The sequence below is a fragment of the Hemibagrus wyckioides genome, linkage group LG04 (assembly GCF_019097595.1).
Source record: "Hemibagrus wyckioides isolate EC202008001 linkage group LG04, SWU_Hwy_1.0, whole genome shotgun sequence".
Classification (NCBI taxonomy): domain Eukaryota; kingdom Metazoa; phylum Chordata; class Actinopteri; order Siluriformes; family Bagridae; genus Hemibagrus; species Hemibagrus wyckioides.
The window spans coordinates 30,194,057-30,217,698 of NC_080713.1; the positions used below are offsets into that span (position 1 = coordinate 30,194,057).

The 23,642-nt window shown below is 38.8% G+C and overlaps 1 protein-coding gene across 1 annotated transcript in view; it reads right to left on the reverse strand.

Annotated features, from left to right (window-relative positions):
- LOC131351769 (uncharacterized) overlaps window positions 1–23,642 on the reverse strand; it is a 277,436-nt gene continuing 253,794 nt past the window's right edge. Inside the window, exons 60-74 of the mRNA XM_058387324.1 lie at window positions 23,357–23,530; window positions 22,348–22,524; window positions 18,706–18,876; window positions 15,605–15,781; window positions 15,141–15,326; window positions 14,841–15,014; window positions 14,165–14,332; window positions 13,605–13,769; window positions 11,430–11,606; window positions 7,183–7,353; window positions 5,873–6,043; window positions 2,901–3,071; window positions 1,356–1,526; window positions 683–844; window positions 1–301 (exon numbers count right to left, since the gene is read on the reverse strand). Of these exons, the coding sequence (XP_058243307.1) occupies window positions 295–301; window positions 683–844; window positions 1,356–1,526; window positions 2,901–3,071; window positions 5,873–6,043; window positions 7,183–7,353; window positions 11,430–11,606; window positions 13,605–13,769; window positions 14,165–14,332; window positions 14,841–15,014; window positions 15,141–15,326; window positions 15,605–15,781; window positions 18,706–18,876; window positions 22,348–22,524; window positions 23,357–23,530 (2,422 nt within the window). The 3' untranslated portion in view covers window positions 1–294. The remainder of the gene's footprint in view (window positions 302–682; window positions 845–1,355; window positions 1,527–2,900; window positions 3,072–5,872; window positions 6,044–7,182; window positions 7,354–11,429; window positions 11,607–13,604; window positions 13,770–14,164; window positions 14,333–14,840; window positions 15,015–15,140; window positions 15,327–15,604; window positions 15,782–18,705; window positions 18,877–22,347; window positions 22,525–23,356; window positions 23,531–23,642) is intronic.

Consider the following 23,642-nt stretch of genomic DNA (forward strand, 5'->3'; position numbering starts at 1 on the left):
TTAAAACACTTTACTTAACACTTTATTTAACACTTATGTGTTTAACATTAAGTAGTTTGTCTTCTTTAATTATTTAGTTTTATTTCACATTGTGTCTGTGAAGTTCAGTGAACAAGTTCAAACTTCAAAATACCAAATTTATAATGTAAAATCACTGGATTCAGAATTCACACTGCTTCCTCTCTGTTCTGTGTCTTTGTTCCTTCTAGTGTACAGAGAACTCAGCTTCCAGAGAGAGAGCTGTTTATCAGGTCAGTTATCACCAGTGAAGAAATGGATCAGCGTGTGGATTTATTAATATCTGTAAAATCAAACCAGAAAAATGTTCAACACTGTACCCTGTGTCATTTCTCTTATCCATTTATTTGATCACATTTAGTTTAACTGAATAAACACAAGAAATATGAGATAAAAGTAGAATAATCATGAATGATCAGATTAGTGCAGTGGTTTTTCTGTAGAACAGAAACAGATCAGGTCAAAGTTCACTTCTGTTAAATCTGATCCACAAGAAGTTATTAACATGCAGTGATGAGTTACTGTTGGGGTTTAATTCTGATCCTATATTCTGAGGTTATATTCTATGTGTTTCTGTCAATACGATTACCAACATGCTGCTGATTTGATCATTTACATTACTCTCACACTGCACTCTAACACTCTGTGTGTTCAGGTTACTTACATTAGCTCTCCTCCTGAACGCTTCAGTATCTCCTCCAGATCTCTGACTGAATTTCTCAGTTTATTCAGACTCAGATTCAGCTCTTTCAGATGTGAGGAGTTTATCTTCAGAGCCTCAGTCAGAGCAGCACAGCCTCTATCTGTTATTCTGCAGTTTATTAACCTGCAGAGAGAAAAGATTTTAGTTTCTTTACTTCACAGAACTAAATAATGATGAAGGCATGTGTGTAAAATGAGAAGCATGAATATAATAGTAAAGTATTTATCTACATTGTTATTGTGTATTAGAAAAGATGTGTGTATGGTCTGTGAAAAACAACTCTAAAGTGTAATCCTGCATCATTATAAAGATTATTTAAGTTTCATCACATCACTGAGTTCAAATAAATCTCACACTTGATTCACTTCCTACTGAAATCCACTTCCCAGTAGAGCAAAGCACCTCACTGCTATAACTACTGTATACCTCTCACTACTTGTTCCTAATCCCACATCCTCCTCATCACCAGAGTTCAAATAAATCTTTATTTAATCTTTATTACTGATAATAAATCTAATCTAGAGAGCAAGTTAGACACGTTAGTTAGACATTACTAGCTAGGACTGGGAAGAGCTTTGTTCTGGTTAGTGATTTTTATTAGAAAGCTGTTTCATCACATCACTGAGTTACTCACAGCAGTTTCTCCAGTTTACACTCGTGTTTCTTCAGTAGATCACAGAGCTTCTTCACTCCTGAGTCTCCCAGTTCACACTCACTCAGATTCAGCTCTCTGATGTGTGATGGATTTGTACAGAGAGCTGAAGACAAATCAGCACAGGATTTCCCTCTTACACTGTCCCATAGTCTGCAGAAAAGGAAACAGAGTTTAGTCCAACATTAGAGAAAGAAAGGATGTAGAAATGACTGAAGTAAGAACACTAACACATTTCTAAACTCTGCTATTGTTGCTAGCTGCTGTGGTGTTTATTTGTTATTTGTTAGATCTGCTTATCTAGCTTTTTATCTCCCGACCCTCCATTTCTCCATTTACTCATCTATCTGTCAGGCATGCGTTTCCTGTTCCAGGACACCACGTCCTGTTTCCTCCATTTTATGCTGGTCAGCCCTATATAATCCAGCGGGCTGCACATGCTCCTTGTCAGATGGTCTCTTCAGTCTGTCTTGTGCTCCTGATTAGTCCTCCTGCCTTTTCTTCAGTTCCAGTCTGCCTGGTTTAGACTCTGTCTGTTCCTGAAGCTGACTTCTGCTCTGTTCCTGCCTGCTTTGTCTCTGCCTTGATTCTGTTGCTGATTCTGGATTATTGGACTGGATTCTGTTGCTGATTCTGGATTATTGGACTGGATTCTGTTACAGATTCTGGATTATTGGACTGGACTCTGTTACTGATTCTGGATTATTGGACTGGACTCTGTTACTGATTCTGGATTATTGGACTGGATTCTGTTGCTTATTCTGGATTATTGGACTGGATTCTGTTGCTTATTCTGGATTATTGGACTGGATTCTGTTGCTTATTCTGGATTATTGGACTGGATTCTGTTACAGATTCTGGATTATTGGACTGGATTCTGGTACTGATTCTGGATTATTGGACTGGATTCTGGTACTGATTCTGGATTATTGGACTGGACTCTGTTACTGATTCTGGATTATTGGACTGGATTCTGGTACTGATTCTGGATTATTGGACTGGACTCTGTTACTGATTCTGGATTATTGGACTGGATTCTGGTACTGATTCTGGATTATTGGACTGGATTCTGGTAGTGATTCTGGATTATTGGACTGGATTCTGGTACTGATTCTGCCCAGCCTGCTTTACCCTGGTTCTCGGTTGTTCTATGGTTGTTATCTGAGAACTCTGCCATTTCCAGTGCTTGCCTTTATTAAAGACTTTTATTTTGAACTTTGACTGTGTTCTGCATTTGGGTCCTCACCTGCCTACCCTGACACTATCTCTCTAAACCAGGGGTCTCCAACTGTTTCTTCCTCTGAGAGCTTGTGTTATATTATTAGTAATATTTATTCACACAGCTTATTACCATAAACTAAACCAGCTGAATAAGATATTTTTGTTTCAACTTTAAAAAATGTCAATATTGAACATCATATTTTGCAATAAATTATTTTAAATTGACATAAGCAGCATGTTAACTGTTGAGTCGAGTTAATTGATTTAACACAGAAAGCTGTTTCATCACATCACTGAGTTACTCACAGCAGTTTCTCCAGTTTACACTCGTGTTTCTTCAGTAGATCACAGAGCTTCTCCACTCCTGAGTCTCCCAGTTCACAGTAACTCAGATCCAGCTCTCTGATGTGTGATGGATTTGTACAGAGAGCTGAAGACAAATCAGCACAGGATTTCCCTCTTACACTGTTACATAGTCTGCAGAAAAGGAAACAGAGTTTAGTCCAACATTAGAGAAAGAAAGGATGTAGAAATGACTGAAGTAAGAACATTAACACATTTCTAAACTCTACTTTCTGTTCTTCTAGATTATTTTCTTTCTCCTGGTTTTTATCAGACTCACAGTGCTGGGCTTTAACTAAAAATATCATTCTAACCACCAGGAGTATAATAATATAGTAAATGTAAAATTTGATATGATTTCAGCACAGCACTGTCTGAATCTGTGCCTCAGGTTTCCATTTTAAACTGATGAAAGTATTTGACACTAGAACAGTAGGAGAGAGCGGGGAACAACAGACAAAGTAAACTAAAGAAACAACTGATAAACAAACGACAACCTGCATTATAGAAATATAAAATGTGCGTCAGACAGAACAATCAGTTTCTAGATTCTACATGTGTTCATTTATATATGCAGAGTTTATTCTCCCTTACAGAGACACACTTCACCTGTTACTACCCAGGAACAGAGGAAACAACAGCTTCACCACACACAAGCTTTTTCTTACTCACTCTCTCATTCTGTCAATAAAAAGTGTCATGAAGGTTATTGTTATGATTTTATATGAGAGAGAATGAACTTGTGGTCATTGTTTATGAACTGCAGCTTAGTTGTAACGCTGTGTAACAGCTAACCCCGCAGTATGGAGGTTGTATTTAAGTCTATCTAACACCTGCTGTGAGTCTGTCACATGGTACTAAATGTAGCTACGATGTAGGAATGAAGACGGTGATTAAAGTAATATAAGGTTGGATTCTGTCATTTACACACAGCTCAGAAACCAGAATAAAGCTGTGATAAAATATTACTGATGTTCCCTAAAACTCTTTCTGATAACAGATTTCTTGTGATTGAGGTGATTCACTCTGTAACTGGGATGCAGTCCGTTACTCGTGTATCACTCCTCTCCACACCTGGAAGGTAAGAGTGCTCTGGGTTCAACAACTAGGTCTAGAAGTGAAGTGACTTAAGGCCCTTGTACTAATAACTGCAGATCAGAGTCTCTGAGTAAAACAACTTTAGAGAATCGAGTGGAAGAACAAATATCATTTCATTTTATTATCAGTGAATTTTCTATAGAAATGAAATGGTGTATAAAGTAAATTACTATTAGAATATAAGAATAAACAAACAAGAGTGAAGGAGTGTCAACTGTATGGATAAACAACTTAAATAAATCCCACACTCCAACAGGAATTAAAGAAATGAAGTTGTTATTGAAAATTCACAGAACTAAACAAATCAGAATTCAGTCACAAAGTACTGAGTCAAATAAAATAAAAAATCAAATAGTAATCAATTGGAGCTAAGCCAAGTTCGTTCAAGTCCTCATCATAGTCATTAGTATAAACTGGGACCAGACACTTATAGGTATGTACGTAGACCACACTGAACAGTACTACTAAGGGAAACAAATAAATAAACAAACAAACAAAAACAGAGAGAAAAAAACATTGCAGGCCTGAGTGATGCCTGTGAGCGTTGTGGTGTGAAGCTACCTCACCCCTTCTGCTAAACTGAGATAAACAAAGACTGTCCTCACAGTCACTACACAGTCCTGATACCACAATCAAACCCTGGACGATCCGTAAAGGTTAACTGGACATATACTCGGTGATCCACCAACAAATATGACCCTTTCTCCTTGCCAAAGAAGTTCACGAATACAACCTGTAGTCCTGAGAGCTATCTGAAAGCGATCTCCCCAAAACTGAAGAACTATCAGACCTGACTAGGAGTCTGAAGAACTTTCTGGAAACAGAACTGAATAAACTAAAAGCTGAAAAGAGTTAACAGAGGAGTTTTTTTTCCAGAGTGACAAATTAGTGTGTCTCTAAAGCACAAAATATCCAGCTTGTTCCTCCCTTGTGCTTTCTCACACCAGTAATATACGACATAAGTCCCGCCCCCAACCAATCACATTATCAGTATCAAACTGAATAGATAATTAACCAATGGGATAACAAGATCAATTACACACTCTCTATGAGGATAGGGTGGAACTCTACTGACAATAACGATACACACATATATACATACCTAAAAAAAAATTCATACACATACACACAAAAAACACCACAATGTTGTGATGTACCCTTATGTCCAAATGGTCTACACTCGTTAATGTGGTGATGTGGTCAGAAGAACGTGCTGTTTGACCTTGTGTAATAATCTAATAAAAAGTCCATGTGACATTTTGTCCTGTGTTTCGTTGTTCCTCACGCTCCTCTACAATAATTACAACTTAATGCTCCTGTTTACGTGATCAGTTCAGACTCTTAGACACAGAAAAACAGAAGAGAACATCTTCCTTATTCAGAGGAGGAAGTGTAGAGCTGATTAAGTTGAAATGTTTATTACACTCACATGTGTAATGTACTGATTATGTGTCAGTCACTGCAGATAGGTGATTATCAGTTCAGTACAGAGACAATGTATGTTACTGTTAGAAGACTTGTTGTCTTGTGCTTTGTTTTCTGGTTTAAACCCCGATATAAAGCACTGAGAATGAAATGAAATCCACTTCCCAGTAGAGCAAAGCACCTCACTGCTATAACTACTGTATACCTCTCACTACTTGTTCCTAATCCCACATCCTCCTCATCACCAGAGTTCAAATAAATCTTTATTTAATCTTTATTACTGATAATAAATCTAATCTAGAGAGCAAGTTAGACACGTTAGTTAGACATTACTAGCTAGGACTGGGAAGAGCTTTGTTCTGGTTAGTGATTTTTATTAGAAAGCTGTTTCATCACATCACTGAGTTACTCACCGCAGTTTCTCCAGTTTACACTCGTGTTTCTTCAGTAGATCACAGAGCTTCTCCACTCCTGAGTCTCCCAGTTTACACCAACTCAGATCCAGCTCTCTGATGTGTGATGGATTTGTACAGAGAGCTGAAGACAAATCAGCACAGGATTTCTCTCCTACACTGTTACATAGTCTGCAGAAAAGGAAACAGAGTTTAGTCCAACATTAGAGAAAGAAAGGATGTAGAAATGACTGAAGTAAGAACACTAACACATTTCTAAACTCTGCTATTGTTGCTAGCTGCTGTGGTGTTTATTTGTTATTTGTTAGATCTGCTTATCTAGCTTTTTATCTCCCTACCCCTCCATTTCTCCATTTTCTCATCTATCTGTCAGGCACGCATTCCCGGTTCGGTGACACCACTTCCAGTTTCGCGATCTCACTTCCTGTTTCCTCCATTTTATGCTGGTCAGCCCTATATAATCCAGCGGGCTGCACATGCTCCTTGTCAGATGGTCTCTTCAGTCTGTCTTGTGCTCCTGATTAGTCCTCCTGCCTTTTCTTCAGTTCCAGTCTGCCTGGTTTAGACTCTGTCTGTTCCTGAAGCTGACTTCTGCTCTGTTCCTGCCTGCTTTGTCTCTGCCTTGATTCTGTTGCTGATTCTGGATTATTGGACTGGATTCTGTTACAGATTCTGGATTATTGGACTGGATTCTGTTACTGATTCTGGATTATTGGACTGGATTCTGTTACTGATTCTGGATTATTGGACTGGGTTCTGTTACTGATTCTGGATTATTGGACTGGATTCTGTTACTGATTCTGGATTATTGGACTGGATTCTGTTACTGATTCTGGATTATTGGACTGGATTCTGTTACTGATTCTGGATTATTGGACTGGATTCTGGTACTGATTCTGCCCAGCCTGATTTACCCTGGTTCTTGGTTGTTCTGTGGTTGTTATCTGAGAACTCTGCCATTTCCAGTGCTTGCCTTTATTAAAGACTTTTATTTTGAACTTTGACTGTGTTCTGCATTTGGGTCCTCACCTGCCTACCCTGACACTATCTCTCTAAACCAGGGGTCTCCAACTGTTTCTTCCTCTGAGACCTTGTGTTATATTATTAGTAATATTTATTCACACAGCTTATTACCATAAACTAAACCAGATGAATAAGATATTTATGTTTGAACTTTAAAAAATGTCAATATTGAACATCACATTTTGCAATAAATTATTTTAAATTGACATAAGCAGCATGTTAACTGTTGAGTCGAGTTAATTGATTTAACACAGAAAGCTGTTTCATCACATCACTGAGTTACTCACCGCAGTTTCTCCAGTTTACACTCGTGTTTCTTCAGTAGATCACAGAGCTTCTCCACTCCTGAGTCTCCCAGTTCACACCAACTCAGATCCAGCTCTCTGATGTGTGATGGATTTGTACAGAGAGCTGAAGACAAATCAGCACAGGATTTCCCTCTTACACTCCTCCATAGTCTGCAGAAAAGGTTTAGACCAACATTAGAGAAAGAAAGGATGTAGAAATGACTGAAGTAAGAACATTAACACATTTCTAAACTCTACTTTCTGTTCTTCTAGATTATTTTCTTTCTCCTGGTTTTTATCAGACTCACAGTGCTGGACTTTAACTAAAAATATCATTCTAACCACCAGGAGTATAATAATATAGTAAATGTAAAATTTGATATGATTTCAGCACAGCACTGTCTGAATCTGTGCCTCAGGTTTCCATTTTAAACTGATGAAAGTATTTGACACTAGAACAGTAGGAGAGAGCGGGGAACAACAGACAAAGTAAACTAAAGAAACAACTGATAAACAAACGACAAACTGCATTATAGAAATATAAAATGTGCGTCAGACAGAACAATCAGTTTCTAGATTCTACATGTGTTCATTTATATATGCAGAGTTTATTCTCCCTTACAGAGACACACTTCACCTGTTACTACCCAGGAACAGAGGAAACAACAGCTTCACCACACACAAGCTTTTTCTTACTCACTCTCTCATTCTGTCAATAAAAAGTGTCATGAAGGTTATTGTTATGATTTTATATGAGAGAGAATGAACTTGTGGTCATTGTTTATGAACTGCAGCTTAGTTGTAACGCTGTGTAACAGCTAACCCCGCAGTATGGAGGTTGTATTTAAGTCTATCTAACACCTGCTGTGAGTCTGTCACATGGTACTAAATGTAGCTACGATGTAGGAATGAAGACGGTGATTAAAGTTTTAAAAAGTTTAAGGTAGTTTATGTGGCTGTAGAGTAAGAATTCCAGCTGTAGGAACAGTTTAAAGACGATGCGTCCTTAAAAAAAAACCCTCTTCCCTCACTCTAGCTGATGTCACACACACACACACACACACACACACACACACACAGACACACACACACACACACACACACACACACACACAGCAGCGGTCTGAAGTCTGTCCAAAATACATTTAAAAATTAATATAAAATAAACTATAATACTTATCAGCATGAAAAGTAATAGCACACCTAAGCACAACATGAGCAACATTTTAGCGTTGGAACCATGTTTCTAGCTATTACCGTTTAGGACTAGTAGCGCGCGGAGGAATCGGAATAATAATAACTAGAATTTTGCATTTCCAGAAGAAAATGCGTGTGATTGCGAAAAGCAAAGCAATATGTTGCTTAAACTATTGCAATACATTGTGTTATGTCCTTGGACGTACACTATTATTTGTATTTATGGATTTTGCGTGATTTCTGTGTTGATGTATTGCATGTTAGACTGTGTGCAGTGTCTCTCTCTGTCTCTCTCTCTCTCTCTCTCTCTCTTTCCTTTTTGGCAGAGCTTAATTAGAACCAGCTGCAGGAGATTGCTGCAGGAAATTTCGTCATGAGCGGAAACTTTAAAAGCTGGGAAGCAGAGCAGTGTCAGGGAGCTTCTGTAGTGTGTGTGGTGAAGCTCTGTTGCAGGCAGTGCGCCGTTCTGCCCCTGACAACCTTTGTGTGTTGTTGACGGACGATAGTGTTGTATTCATTGCTGAATTACTCTCTGGTTGACTTAATCGCTGTGCGAGTAGTGTCCCTCTTAGGTTTGGCCGCAGAGATCCCGCTTCCTGGCGGTCACGGTTTAGTTTCAGTTTCGTTCCTCTGTAAGCCGTATTCTGTTTAAAGTTATCCATTGTTTGTACTAACTGTGTTAAGCACTTCTGTTTGTAAACCAATCTTTAGTTATTACGGAAGCAGTAGGTTGGGGACTGCCTTTTATTTTGTGACCTGTTTTCTCCTGGTTTGTCCTTTGGTTTGTTTTTTGTCCTTGATCCCCTTCCGAAGTTATGTGCTCCCCCTATTTGTGTGTATTGTTTTGAAATAATAAAATAAACTTTCCAGCTTGTATACATTTCTTGTGGTCATCATGAAGGGGCGTAATTGGTTTGCTTTCTTAATCTACTTGTTTCTTGTCACCTGTCCTGGCAACCCTAGACTGGTCAGGACGTGACAATTGTCAAATAGTATATACAAGCTAAAGTCACAGTTTAAAAACGTTTAAGGTAGTATGTGGCTGTAGAGTAAGAATTCAAACATTGTAGCATTGGAAGCATGTTTCTAGCTATTATCGTTTAAGTGATATGTTGCTTAAACTATTGCAAGAAATTCTAAAATAATATATAAATACAACTCCGATGTTGCTCATGTTGTGCTTAAGTGTGCTATTACTTGACATACTGATAAGTATTGTAGTTTATTTTATATTAATTTTTAAATGCATTTTTTATGGACAGCACACACAATAGTTCATTTTTTCTCTGAGGTTTTCGGTAGCTGCTGTAAACATGCATCTGTAGATGCCTTAAACAAACATGTAAAACATTACTCCACTGATCTCAGTAGGATTGTAACCTGCAGTTTAGCTTATTTGTTAGCATGCTCGCCTCCCACGCAGGAGATCCAGGTTCAAGACCCGCTCGGAGTTGTATTTATGTATTATTTCAGAATTTCTTGCAATAGTTTAAGCAACATATCTCTTAAACGGTAATAGCTAGAAACATGCTTACAGCGCTAAAATTACTTTTCATACTGATAAAAATTATTTAGATGGATTTTTAAATGTATTTTTCACGGACTTCAGACCGCTGCTGTGTGTGTGTGTGTGTGTGTATATGTGTGTGTGTGTGTGTGTATATATGTGTGTGTGTGTGTGTATATATATGTGTGTGTGTGTGTGTGTATATATGTGTGTGTGTGTGTGTATATATGTGTGTGTGTGTGTGTGACGTCAGCTAGAGAGAGGGAAGAGGGTTTTTTTTTTATGGACGATCGTCTTTAAACTGTTCCTACATCTTGAATTCTTACTCTACAGCCACATAAACTACCTTAAACTTTTTAAACTGTGACTTTAGCTTGTATATATTACTCGACAATGTATTGCAATAGTTCAAGCAACATATTGCTTTGCTTCTCGCAATCACACGCATTTTCTTCTGGAAATGCAAAATTCTAGTTACAACTTAATGCTCCTGTTTACGTGATCAGTTCAGAATAATTAAACAAACAAACAAAAACAGAGAGAAAAAAAACATTGCAGGCCTGAGTGATGCCTGTGAGCGTTGTGGTGTGAAGCTACCTCACCCCTGTAACTCTAATGACAATACGATACACACATATATACATACCTAAGAAAAAAATTCACACACACACAGAAATACACACAAAAACAAAACACATGCATTGTGATGTACCCTCATGTCCTAATGGTCTACACTCTGTAAATGTGGTGATGTGGTCAGAAGAACATGCTGCTTGACCTTGTGTAATAATCTAATAAAAAGTCCATGTGACATTTTGTCCTGTGTTTCGTTGTTCCTCACGCTCCTCTACAATAATTACAACTTAATGCTCCTGTTTACGTGATCAGTTCAGACTCTTAGACACAGAAAAACAGAAGAGAACATCTTCCTTATTCAGAGGAGGAAGTGTAGAGCTGATTAAGTTGAAATGTTTATTACACTCACATGTGTAATGTACTGATTATGTGTCAGTCACTGCAGATAGGTGATGATCAGTTCAGTACAGAGACAATGTATGTTACTGTTAGAAGACTTGTTGTCTTGTGCTTTGTTTTCTGGTTTAAACCCCGATATAAAGCACTGAGAATGAAATGAAATCCACTTCCCAGTAGAGCAAAGCACCTCACTGCTATAACTACTGTATACCTCTCACTACTTGTTCCTAATCCCACATCCTCCTCATCACCAGAGTTCAAATAAATCTTTATTTAATCTTTATTACTGATAATAAATCTAATCTAGAGAGCAAGTTAGACACGTTAGTTAGACATTACTAGCTAGGACTGGGAAGAGCTTTGTTCTGGTTAGTGATTTTTATTAGAAAGCTGTTTCATCACATCACTGAGTTACTCACAGCAGTTTCTCCAGTTTACACTCGTGTTTCTTCAGTATTTCTAAATTATAAAGGACTGAAGAATATTAAACTGCTAAAAGATTAGTGTTATAATAAAACTGGACTGTTTGTAGACTGATAGCTTTAAAATGTAAAGGTTCATTTCTCACTTTAGTGTCTGCAGTTTACATTCAGGATTCTTCAGGAAATCACACAGATTTCTCAGTCCAGACTCTCCTGGTTTATTCCTGTTCAGATTCAGATCTCTCAGGTGTGAAGGGTTTAAAACCAGAGCAGAAAACACATGTGAACAGTCTTCATCTGTCATACTGTCTCCTTTATACAACCTGGAGAGAGAGAGAGAGAGAGAGAGAGAGAGGGAGAGAGAGAGACAGAGAGAGAGAGAGAGAGAGAGAGAGACACAGAGAGAGAGAGAGAGAGAGAGAGAGGGAGAGAGAGAGAGAGAGAGAGAGAGAGAGAGGGAGAGATAGAGAAAGAGAGAGACACACAGAGAGAGAGAGAGAGTGAAAGAGAGAGACACAGAGAGAGAGAGAGACACAGAGAGAGAGAGAGAGAGCGTGACAGAGAGAGACACAGAGAGAGAGAGAGAGAGAGAGAGAGAGGGAGAGAGAGAGAGAGAGAGAGACACAGAGAGAGAGAGACACAGAGAGAGAGAGAGAGCATGAAAGAGAGAGACACAGAGAGAGAGAGAGAGAGAGAGAGAGAGAGAGAGGGAGAGAGAGAGAGAGAGAAAGAGAGAGACAGAGAGAGAGAGAGAGAGAGAGAGAGAGAGAGACACAGAGAGAGAGAGAGAGAGAGAGAGAGAGAGAGAGAGAGAGAGAGAGAGAGAGAGAGAGAGAGAGAGAGAGACAGAGAGAGAGAGAGAGAGAGAGAGAGAGAGAGAGAGAGAGAGAGAGAGAGAGAGAGAGAGAGAGAGAGAGAGAGAGAGAGAGAGAGAGAGAGAGAGAGAGAGAGAGAGAGAGAGAGAGAGAGACACAGAGAGAGAGAGAGAGAGAGAGAGAGAGAGAGAGAGAGAGAGACACAGAGAGAGAGAGAGAGAGAGAGAGAGAGAGAGAGAGAGAGAGAGAGAGAGAGAGAGAGAGAGAGAGAGAGAGAGAGAGAGAGAGAGAGAGAGAGAGAGAGAGAGAGAGAGAGAGAGAGAGAGAGAGAGAGAGAGAGAGAGAGAGAGAGAGAGAGGTCAGGTTAGTTCCTGCTAGAACACACCCACTGCTCCACTTCCTGTCCTCCATTTACTTAGTTGTTTGTGCAGCACTTTTTTCCTCCTTGTAGTTTATTTTGTTGTGTTTTCAGTTTCCAGTCTCCGGTTTTCTTTCATTAAGTTTAGTTCGTGTCACTAAATGTAACTTTGTTTACTAGTTTCAGTTTTGTCTGATGAAGCACAGACTGTCCTCGTCATTTCACTGAGTTCTATAACACCTGAAAGTTGTCAGGACATGGTTTAGATTTCAATCAAAATGTATTAAAATTAGTCTGAAACCACGAGAGCAATTAAACTCAAACACTTGTATTTTTCAGAACACATGCAGTATGTTGGTGATGTACAGATGGTATGGTATCACTGCTGTTTCCTCCAACCATCCAGAAACATGCAGGAAGGTGGACTGACTACACTAAACTGCCCCTAGGTGCCCACCCTGACAGGATAAAGCACATGAATACACACTCTCTCACCAAAACTGGGCAGAAGATTGGAAAAAAGACCAGGTTTTTAACTGAAGCTCTTCATCTGAATCTGTAGAATTTTATTCATTGTGCTGCTTCCACATGATCGACTTAAAATGACATGAATGAGCAGGTGTACAAGTGTTCCTAATAAAGTGACCGGTGTGTGAATAGAAAATAAGGCTGTTATCTTATGGACATTAAGGGTCATTCATTTCAAGGCCAGTCCATGTAAAAAATTACATCTCCATAATAAAATAGTAAATTTTATGTTGATATTTTAGCAGAACTATCAGAATCATAACACATGAGAAGAAGACGATGAATCTTATTTCAGTTTGGGGCAAAGTTCCACTAACAATCTGAAAATTTAATAAAACTATAATTATAAAGTATATGAGAAGCGTCTATTTGTGTTTGGAGACTCGGACAGTGTTTAATATCTGTGGGAGGGTCAGTGATACACACACTGTGAGAATAAATACAGCAAGTAGCAGCAGTCACACATCTTTTTTCACAACACGAGGTTACATCTGTACTGAACATTACAAACATCTGTATCATGAATAAATAACATTAATAAAGTTCTTCCAGGTCCTGTAAAAGCTACATTACAGTAATGCAGGAAAATAGAGATCTGTGTGTTTCTAGCTGTTTCTTACCTAAGTTTCTGCAGTCTGTAATGTGGATCCTGCAGCAGAGCTGAAAGCTGCTTCACTTTGACATCTTCAGGTGTTTTGTTGTTCAGATCCAGCTCCGTGTGCAGTAAGGGGTTTTTACTGAACATTTCAGTGTAGGCTTCCTCTGCATCAGGACTTTTCAACAACCTGTAGAGAAAAATGATATGGAGACGTTAATAACTGTGTACTGAGAGCAATAAGGAGCTGATGGTGATGTGCTTTAGCTTCAGTTTCAGCTTCAGTTTCTGTTTTCAGTGAGTTTCCTTATCCTTTATCCAGCTATATCTGTTACAGAATCAGTGCACATTCATCCTCATGTCTTAATAAAATGGATAATTATCAGTCTTTACTGTTACTATTTATAACTGTTCATGAAAAAACTCTATCCAGAAATGTTTCCTGATTCATCAGAAAACTGAACATTACAATGTGACATAGTGACATCAGATCATTCAAATTAAACCATTAAGCAGAATGAAGTCATTTTCAAAACCTCAAATACTAAAGTGGTAGAAAGATAAAGTTCTTTCATTTCTCCTCACCTCAGTGTCTTCAGTTTACAATCTGGATCCTGTAGTAAATCAGTGAGCAGCTTCACTCCTGATGCTCCAGGGTCGTTCCCTCTGAGATCCAGCTCTATCAGGTGAGATGATTTCAGAGCTTCAGCCAGAGCAGTGTATCCTTCCTCTGTTATACTGCAGTCTGAAAGTCTGAACAAAGGACAAACAGATCTCTTGATTTTCAGAAAAAGGAAAATGTCATTTATGGCAAAAAAATTAAGGGGTAAACACAATAACTTTTGCACAGCTAGAATTCTTAGGTTCAAAGGTTCTTTAGGCAGGTGAGAACACAGCAATTAGACTCGAGATCAAGAACATCTGAGTGAAGTGATCTCAGTCCCCTTCCAAGTGAAGACTAACATGCTGTGTTTTGGGTTGCAGCACATTTTAGTAGAGGAGTCAAATTATTCAGTTCTCCTTGTCTATTATATAATTTAGATGTAATTTTACTTCATGTAAACAGATTTTTAATTTTGTACTGCTTCTAAAAGTTAATATTGTAATAATGTGACCAAGTTATTTAAGAGATTCTGTTGATTTTTACATTAGTATGTAGAGACAAAGATAAAGTACAGTATTCTGGTACTCGAATCTCAGTGTCCAGTCAGAGTTCAATACTGTCAATGTATCAGATATTTGTGGAGTAATTAGACGTTACCTCAGAGTCTCCAGTTTACAGAGTTTATTCTTCAGTTCCTCAGAGAGCAGCTTCACTCCTGAATCCTGAATCCTGTTCTTACTCAGATTCAGCTCCTTCAGGGTGGAGTGTTCTGATCTGAGAGCTGTGAGCAGAGCTGAACATCCTTTCTCTGTCAGATTACACTCACTGAGCCTGAAAGCACAATACATTACAGTTAACTATTTATGAGTAGAAAATATCACATTTAAATCCCATTATCTCTGTTTGGTGTGATATGTAATTCATGTTTCTAAATTAATATAGAATTCAGTTCCTTACTGAAGTGTTTCAGGTCTGCAGTGTGGATCCTTCAGTAGATCCTTCAGTAAAACAGAGAGCTGCTCTACTCCTGAGTCTCCTTTTATTTTCCCACTCAGATTCAGATCCGTCTGCAGTATCGGGTTTATACCCAGAACTTCAGTCAGATGATCAGAAGCTTTCTGTGCATCAGGACTTTTCAACACCCTGTAGAGAGAAAGAACAGAGAAATGCTAACATTAATTATATTTACAGCAATGTGGTGCTAGTTTTTTAGTAATTGTTTGCACCATGGTAGAAAACTAGTTTTGAACATTAGCCCTCTTACTTCAGCATAAGTCTTACTTTAGTTTTCTTTCTCAAGTCTTATTTCATAAAATGTCAAATGTAAAATGACAAAATGTACTATAGTGGGGCAAACAATGAAACTTTACTAATGACTCAGAATTAAGGCTGTATTTTACATGTCCTGGGGAAAAGCTCACCTCAGTGTCTTCAGTTTACATTTTTTATCATTCATCAGATTCCTAATCTCCTTCAGTCCAGATGCTCCAGGGTCGTTCCCTCTGAGGTCCAGCTCTATCAGGAGTGATGAGTGCTTTGACTTCAGAGCTTTAACCAGAGCAGTGTATCCTTTCTCTGTTATATTACAGTCTGAAAGTCTGGAGGAGGAGTAGAAAGTTATCTTCAGGTAGGTTTGGGGAAATGTTCATAAAGCTAATTAGCTCATTAACTTGTTTGTGAGAATGTTCTTAATTTATCCCAGGAACATGAACACATTTGTAAATATTGTAAACCTGACTAGGCCTGTAACAGTGATTAAGTTATTGACTTATTGTACAATATTAATCGTTTATTTTGCTGACCTTGATACTGTCTATTGTGTTTTCATGTAAGTTTGTTTACAGAAGAATGGATGCCACCACATTTTATACATTCATGTTACTTCTGTTCTCTCGACTGCTCTAGGGCTGTCAATTAAAAATAGAACTTTAAAAATGTGTTGAATTTAAGATAAAAATTACAGTTAAAAACGTTGTGTGTTTCAATTTATGAAGTGTAGCAAGCAGTAGCACTGATTTGAGTTAACACATACAGTTATTAATAATGTACTAACAATAAATATACAGTCATGTGAAAAAATTAGGACACCCCATGAAAACCTGTGTGTTTTTAACATATGGGCATTTGATTTTGGGGATGCTTTGCTGCAGAAGGACCTGGCCAGATCACCATCATAGAGTCCATTATGAATTTTGCATTGTATCAGAAGGTGCTTGAGGAACATGTAAGACCATCTGTCAATAAAATTGAAGCTAAAGTGGAAGTGGACCTTGCAACATCACAATGACCCAAAACATCCCAGTAAATCCACCAAGGACTGGCTGAAAAGTAAAAAATGGAGAATTCTGGAATGGCCAAGTCAAAGCCCAGATCTAAATCCTATTAAGCTCCTGTGGGGTGATTTGAAATGGTCTGTGCGTGCAAGAAACCCCCCAAACATCACACAGCTGAAAGAATTTTACATTGAGGAGTGGGGGAAACTTTGTTCCACTCCATGTCAGAAACTGGTAGACAAGAAATGTCTCATTGAGGTTATTTCAGCCAATGGGGGAAACACTAGCTATTAGGGCAGAGGGCGTTCTAACCTTTTCAGGTGAAATACTCATTTTTGTTGATTTCCTTTGTTTAAGAAAAGTGATATTTTGTTGTTGACATGCAATTACACCAATTTCATCTACAGGTACAAATTAAAACAAGATCAGAAATCGATGTGTTGACATTTCTTAATAAAGAACTGAATATTTAATGGGGTGTCCTAATTTTATCACATGACTGTATATAAAATGTGTGTCATACAGAACAATCAGTTTCTAGATACTAAATGTGTTATTTATATATGAACACTGACATGAGGCTGTGTCAAACATTATTTTCTAAACAAGTAGAGCATCAGATAAAAAACATGCTTTTGTGGTTTTCTCTTTTCCTTTTTAAATCTTAACATGTAGTGTTTTAGGTCATGTGACTATTCCAGCAAACTTTAAGTCATTTTCCACAGGAATTGATCATACTTATTTTCAGTTTATTTTGTTTCTTTGTGTATATTGCTATTCATGTCATTGTAATATCGTGGATAAACTGCATTTACATTGAGTTTTAGTTTGAGTTTGAGTGATGTCATTTCCATCTGTGGAATTGCCTAATTGTTTCCTGTCCTCACTCAGAACAGCTTTGGACATGAGTGCGGCAGATGGGTTCTGTAGTAAAGTACTGAAATGAAGCAGGTTAAGTTCAGATTTTGGTCAATATCTGTGGATGACATCTTTAATAAACTGCAGGTATGTCGTATTTCAACAATAATATCACCACTATATGATCGTATGTTTAAACTGATTTGTGAAGTTTAGACTGAAATGTAATTTTGTAAAGGGTTTTCAAAGTGTGATGCATGTAATATGTTAATATATTAAAGCTATGTGAATTTTACTGGTGTCCTAGAATGTATGTGTAATGTGGTACAGTGTAATGTGATGCATGTTTTGATGGAAATGAATAAAATGTGACACTAAAATTAAAGAGTTTTACTAGTAAACACTCAGAACAGCTTTAGACATGAGAGACAGAGACTGCAGAACTGAGGGTGTGTTGTGATTTGTAGTAATCCTTGTCCTGTCTTTAATAAACTGCAGACATTGCCCACCAAAGCCAGTGGTGTTGTGGGATTTCTTTGTGGTGTGAGACAAAGTACACTACAAACAAGTAGTAAATCATCTATGCTTAGAAACAGTGTAGAATTTGCTGACCACTGGTTTTAACTACACAACGAACAGGTCAACACAGTTCTACTGTTCATCACAAACATGATAAACATAGTGTTTATACTCTTCAGTGTATAGTTTATTCTCCCTTACAGAGACCCTCTTCACCTGTTACTACTCAGGAACAGAGGAAACAACAGCTTCATCACACACAAGCACACAATCTAATAAAAAGTCCATGTGACATTTTGTCCTGTGTTTCGTTGTTCCTCACGCTCCTCTACAATAATTACAACTTAATGCTCCTGTTTACGTGATCAGTTCAGACTCTTAGACACAGAAAAAAAGAAGAGAACATCTTCCTTATTCAGAGGAGGAAGTGTAGAGCTGATTAAGTTGAAATGTTTATTACACTCACATGTGTAATGTACTGATTATGTGTCAGTCACTGCAGATAGGTGATTATCAGTTCAGTACAGAGACAATGTATGTTACTGTTAGAAGACTTGTCTTGTGCTTTGTTTTCTGGTTTAAACCCCGATATAAAGCACTGAGAATGAAATGAAATCCACTTCCCAGTAGAGCAAAGCACCTCACTGCTATAACTACTGTATACCTCTCACTACTTGTTCCTAATCCCACATCCTCCTCATCACCAGAGTTCAAATAAATCTTTATTTAATCTTTATTACTGATAATAAATCTAATCTAGAGAGCAAGTTAGACACGTTAGTTAGACATTACTAGCTAGGACTGGGAAGAGCTTTGTTCTGGTTAGTGATTTTTATTAGAAAGCTGTTTCATCACATCACTGAGTTACTCACCGCAGTTTCTCCAGTTTACACTCGTGTTTCTTCAGTAGATCACAGAGCTTCTCCACTCCTGAGTCTCCCAGTTCACACTCACTCAGATCCAGCTCTCTGATGTGTGATGGATTTGTACAGAGAGCTGAAGACAAATCAGTACAGGATTTCCCTCTTACACTGTTACATAGTCTGCAGAGGGAGATAATTAGAGTATTATTAAAATGAAATATAAATGTATAATGTGTGTGTTCTGTTTAAGTCTGAGAAAAAATATAAATTTATAATGAAATCTATAATTCAGTAAAACATACAAAAATTTAAAGGAATATTTTCTGAACCCACTGCATATACCTAATACACAGTAGTGTTATAATAACTGTTGGATACTACTATTAATAACCTTTTTTTGTTAATAATAATAATAATAATAATAAATTATTATTATTATACATATCCACATAATGCATATTCAGAAAGTATTTCTAAATCAGTTATAAAGGATTGAAGAATATTAAACTGCTAAAAGATTATTAGTGTTATAATAAAACTGGACTATTTATAGACGTATTTTCGACTATTTATAGACATTTTGGACTATTTGTAGACGTATTATGGTTGTTATTATGGCTTTGTTTTTACAGCGTAACTGATTGGGAGGAACGTGATGCAGTTGGCCGCTTGCCCAGTACCTGGCGCTGATGGGAGGAGCCAAGTCATACGAACGCCCCCCCGGAAGATTAACCAGAAGAAGAGTCAGGCAATAAAAGCGAGAAAGTGACGGCACATCGGGCGCAAATTTTTTCTACTTTTGTGTGCAATCGCGTTTTGTATTTGAGTATATGGTGATGCGGGGGGTGGGGGCTTGGGCGTGGCTTGAGCCACTGCCCGTTTGCCTTTATAGACCGAGGTGCCCTTAAGCCCAGTTCACACTACAGGATTTTAAGACCGATTTGCAAATTAACGAGCTTGCCGACAGATCGGTCTGTGATCGTGGGAAAATCAGCGGGTGATCAGCGCTTGGCAATCTTTATGTGTGATCTACTCAACGACGCATCAAAGAGACTCACTGACACCTCGCAGACAAAATCCAGATTTGTCATGTTAAATATCTGGGACGGTCGGCGCGACTCCACATCACGTGGTGTCAATTGTAGCTACGACCTCCAGCCAATGAGAGAGCAAGTCAACAGAGTTGAGGTCACCAGAAGAAAAGCAGCAGCAGCAGCAACATGGCTTCAAAAATGGTGTGGACACAACATTTATTTTAATAAATTAACATTTATCTAGAGCGAGACTCCTGCCGACGTCCATTTTCAAAACAAACCTCTACCGAAAGTCTCGCGTCATTTCCGGATCCACCTGTTGTGTGTGGTTTCGTGACAAAACGTGGTTTGGGGACGGCGTTGGGGCGTCGAGTGACAAGAGTTGTTGTCAGATGGTGTGGTGTGCGACGCCCTCTTGTGGATCATTTACGAAGCATCACGTAGTGTGAACACCACAAGGACAAAAAGACATACAGTGAAGTCATGTAGTCTGAACAGCAAAGTGATCTGCTGACGGTTAAAGTCTTGTGGTGTGACCAGGCCTTTAGAGAACGTTAAAGATTTTCCGACTCCACTCCAGGTTTTACTTTTCTCTCTCGCCCCCAGCAGCCGCAGTCTCTCCCAGTCACTCCGCACTCCACTCCGGGTTTTACAATTCTCTCTCACCCCCAGCAGCCGCAGTCTCTCCCAGTCTCTCCGCTCCGGGTTTTACTTTTCTCTCTCGCCCCCAGCAGCCGCAGTCTCTCCCAGTCACTCCGCACTCCACTCCGGGTTTTACTTTTCTCGCTCGCCCCCAGCAGCCGCAGTCTCTCCCAGTCACTCCGCACTCCACTCCGGGTTTTACTTTTCTCGCTCGCCCCCAGCAGCCGCAGTCTCTCCCAGTCACTCCACACTCCACTCCGGGTTTTACTTTTCTCGCTCGCCCCCAGCAGCCGCAGTCTCTCCCAGTCACTCCGCACTCCACTCCGGGTTTTACTTTTCTCTCTCGCCCCCAGCAGCCGCAGTCTCTCCCAGTCACTCCACTCCGGGTTTTACTTTTCTCTCTCGCCCCCAGCAGCCACAGTCTCTCCCAGTCTCTCCCAGTCACTCCACTCCGGGTTTTACTTTTCTCTCTCACCCCCAGCAGCCACAGTCTCTCCCAGTCTCTCCCAGTCACTCCACTCCGCTATTTCTCACTCAGTACCGAGCGGTCAGTCACAGTCACTGGATTCGCCCAGTCCACAGGTATATAAAATACCAAAATAGTATTGTTTTAAAAGTATTATTTTGATACACTGTTTATAGTTCTGTTGGTAATGAATTGTTTTTGTTCTTGGTCTTTTGTTAGTGCAGTTAGTAACGGTGTTACGAAATATTCACGTCTTTAGAAGGTCCAATAAAATTATTATTGGACGCGATCTGATTTAATATGAACATAAGCAACACCAAAGTTTGCCATTTATTGTACACTTTGCAGATGAATGACAATGCCTTCTCAAAAAAGAAGGCAGAGACAGAGAGAGAAAGAGAAGAGAAGCTGCTAAAGGCAGTGGAACCTTGTATAGCTGGTTTCAGACCTCCAGCAAGCCAGCAGGTCAATCATTTACCAAAACATTTAGCAAGCAATTTGTCACACTTTATTCACAACTCTTGTGAAGTATGGTTCTTCTAAAAATATATAATTTATCATTATAAATGTAATTATAAACGTGTTACATATAGCATAGCTGTGTGTGTTGTGTAGCAGTAAAGTAGTATCAGTAATAATGAAATTGCATTGATAATGCCTTCATTCAAGATGAGGCAGAGGGAGACTCAGAGAGTGAGGGAGAAAGGTTTTGCTGTGAAATTAAGAGATACTGAGAGACAAAGAAAAACTTGTAAAAAGTTCATGGTATTATCAGAGATGTGCATTCATAATTTATCATTAAAATGTCTATAATAAAGACAGAAAATGATTATTATAAAGTGCCTGGTGTCTTGTCTTTTATTTGGGTATTTTGTAACTGCCCTTTTTTTGTTTTGGGCCACTGCCCGTTAAAATGTCTGTGCATGGCCCTGATATGGTGTATTGAAGTGTATGTACAGCTGTGTGTGTTTGTGTAGTGTTGTGCTGACGGGGCTCGGACAGGTAAGAAAGAGCGCACTCATACACGGTGCAACACGTAGGACGTCATTCTGTCTAGACACCTTAGGAAAGGGGCGGGGCCACCCCCTGTATTTAACTTTGAGAGGAAAGCACAGTGTAGGCAGGTTTTTGGTTTCACTTTTGTTTGTAGTCCAGCATGTATTAAAAAAGCGGCATTAGGGAAGAATCATTTTGTTTTACTTGGTTTGTTTTCTTTAGCACCGCCGTTGTCCAGCCCTGTGTTTGGCTTGTTTGTGAAATTTGTAAATATTGTAAATACATGTGTTTTCTGTTGTACAGCACAGTAAAATGAACTAAGCACTACCTGTTGTGTAGAGAAACATTTTTGTATCAGTTTACACTGTTTATCATTGTTTAGACCCGGTTGGTCTCTTTCACCCACTGTCAGCTTGATAAACCACCCACTGCTGACCCTGAGTCTTCCCTAGGCCTACCTTGGGGTCATAACAGTAGATTAATAGCTTTAAAATGTAAAGGTTCATTTCTCACTTTAGTGTCTGCAGTTTACATTCAGGATTCTTCAGGAAATCACACAGATTTCTCAGTCCAGACTCTCCTGGTTTAGTCCTGTTCAGATTCAGATCTCTCAGGTGTGAAGGGTTTAAAACCAGAGCAGAAATCACATGTGAACAGTCTTCATCTGTCATACTGTCTCCTTTATACAACCTGGAGAGAGAGAGAGAGAGAGAGAGAGAGAGGTGGTCAGTTCATAACACATGTGAAGAAGACAAACAGCACATGAGCCCTATTCACTGGATTAATTTATCAGGGAAATCTTTTTTTTTCCCCTCAATGATAAAACTCTTGTATCTGGACAGTAAACTGACCACAGGAGGAGTAAGTTTCTAGATGGTTGTATTATCTATGTAAACAGATATTTGCATCACTCAGTTATATGATCACACTGTATTCAAAACATGGTGTCCAAGCGGTCAGTGAGGTGCTGAAGTACAGAAAAGACACTGACTCTTGACAACAATTTGAAAATACAATAAAATAATAATTACAAAGTGTATGAGACGCGTCTATTTGTGTTTGGTGACTCGGACAGTGTTTAATATCTGTGGGAGGGTCAGTGATACACACACTGTGGATGTAATTATAACTGATCATACTCCAAGGCCCCGCCCACACACAGTATGTACAGATTTTTTATTGTGTATTTTTTCTCTGAACGTTGGTCTCCTGTCCACAAAAAAAAGGTTTTTGAAAGAAATTTACTTTAAAATAGAAAAAGAGAAACTTTGTTAACTCTCATCTTCAGTGAGGACTTTCTGGAAGAAGTGAAAGTGAAGTGTGATCATGTGACCCTCTGAGAGTGCAGACAGAAGGACACTCACACATGGAAGCTTTAATTCACAGCAGCTCACCTTCTCTTAATAAACACACACATGCTGAAGCTGGTCATTGTACTCTCTGTTAATGATCCACTCCACACACCAGATAATTACACTACTGCAGGAAAATAGAGATCTGTGTGTTTCTAGCTGTTTCTTACCTAAGTTTCTGCAGTCTGTAATGTGGATCCTGCAGCAGAGCTGAAAGCTGCTTCACTTTGACGTCTTCAGGTGTTTTGTTGTTCAGATCCAGCTCCGTGTGCAGTAAGGGGTTTTTACTGAACATTTTAGTAAGACACGTGTAGGCTTCCTCTGCATCAGGACTTTTCCACAACCTGTAGAGAAAAATGATATGGAGACGTTAATAACTGTGTACTGAGAGCAATAAGGAGCTGATGGTGATGTGCTTTAGCTTCAGTTTCAGCTTCAGTTTCTGTTTTCAGTGAG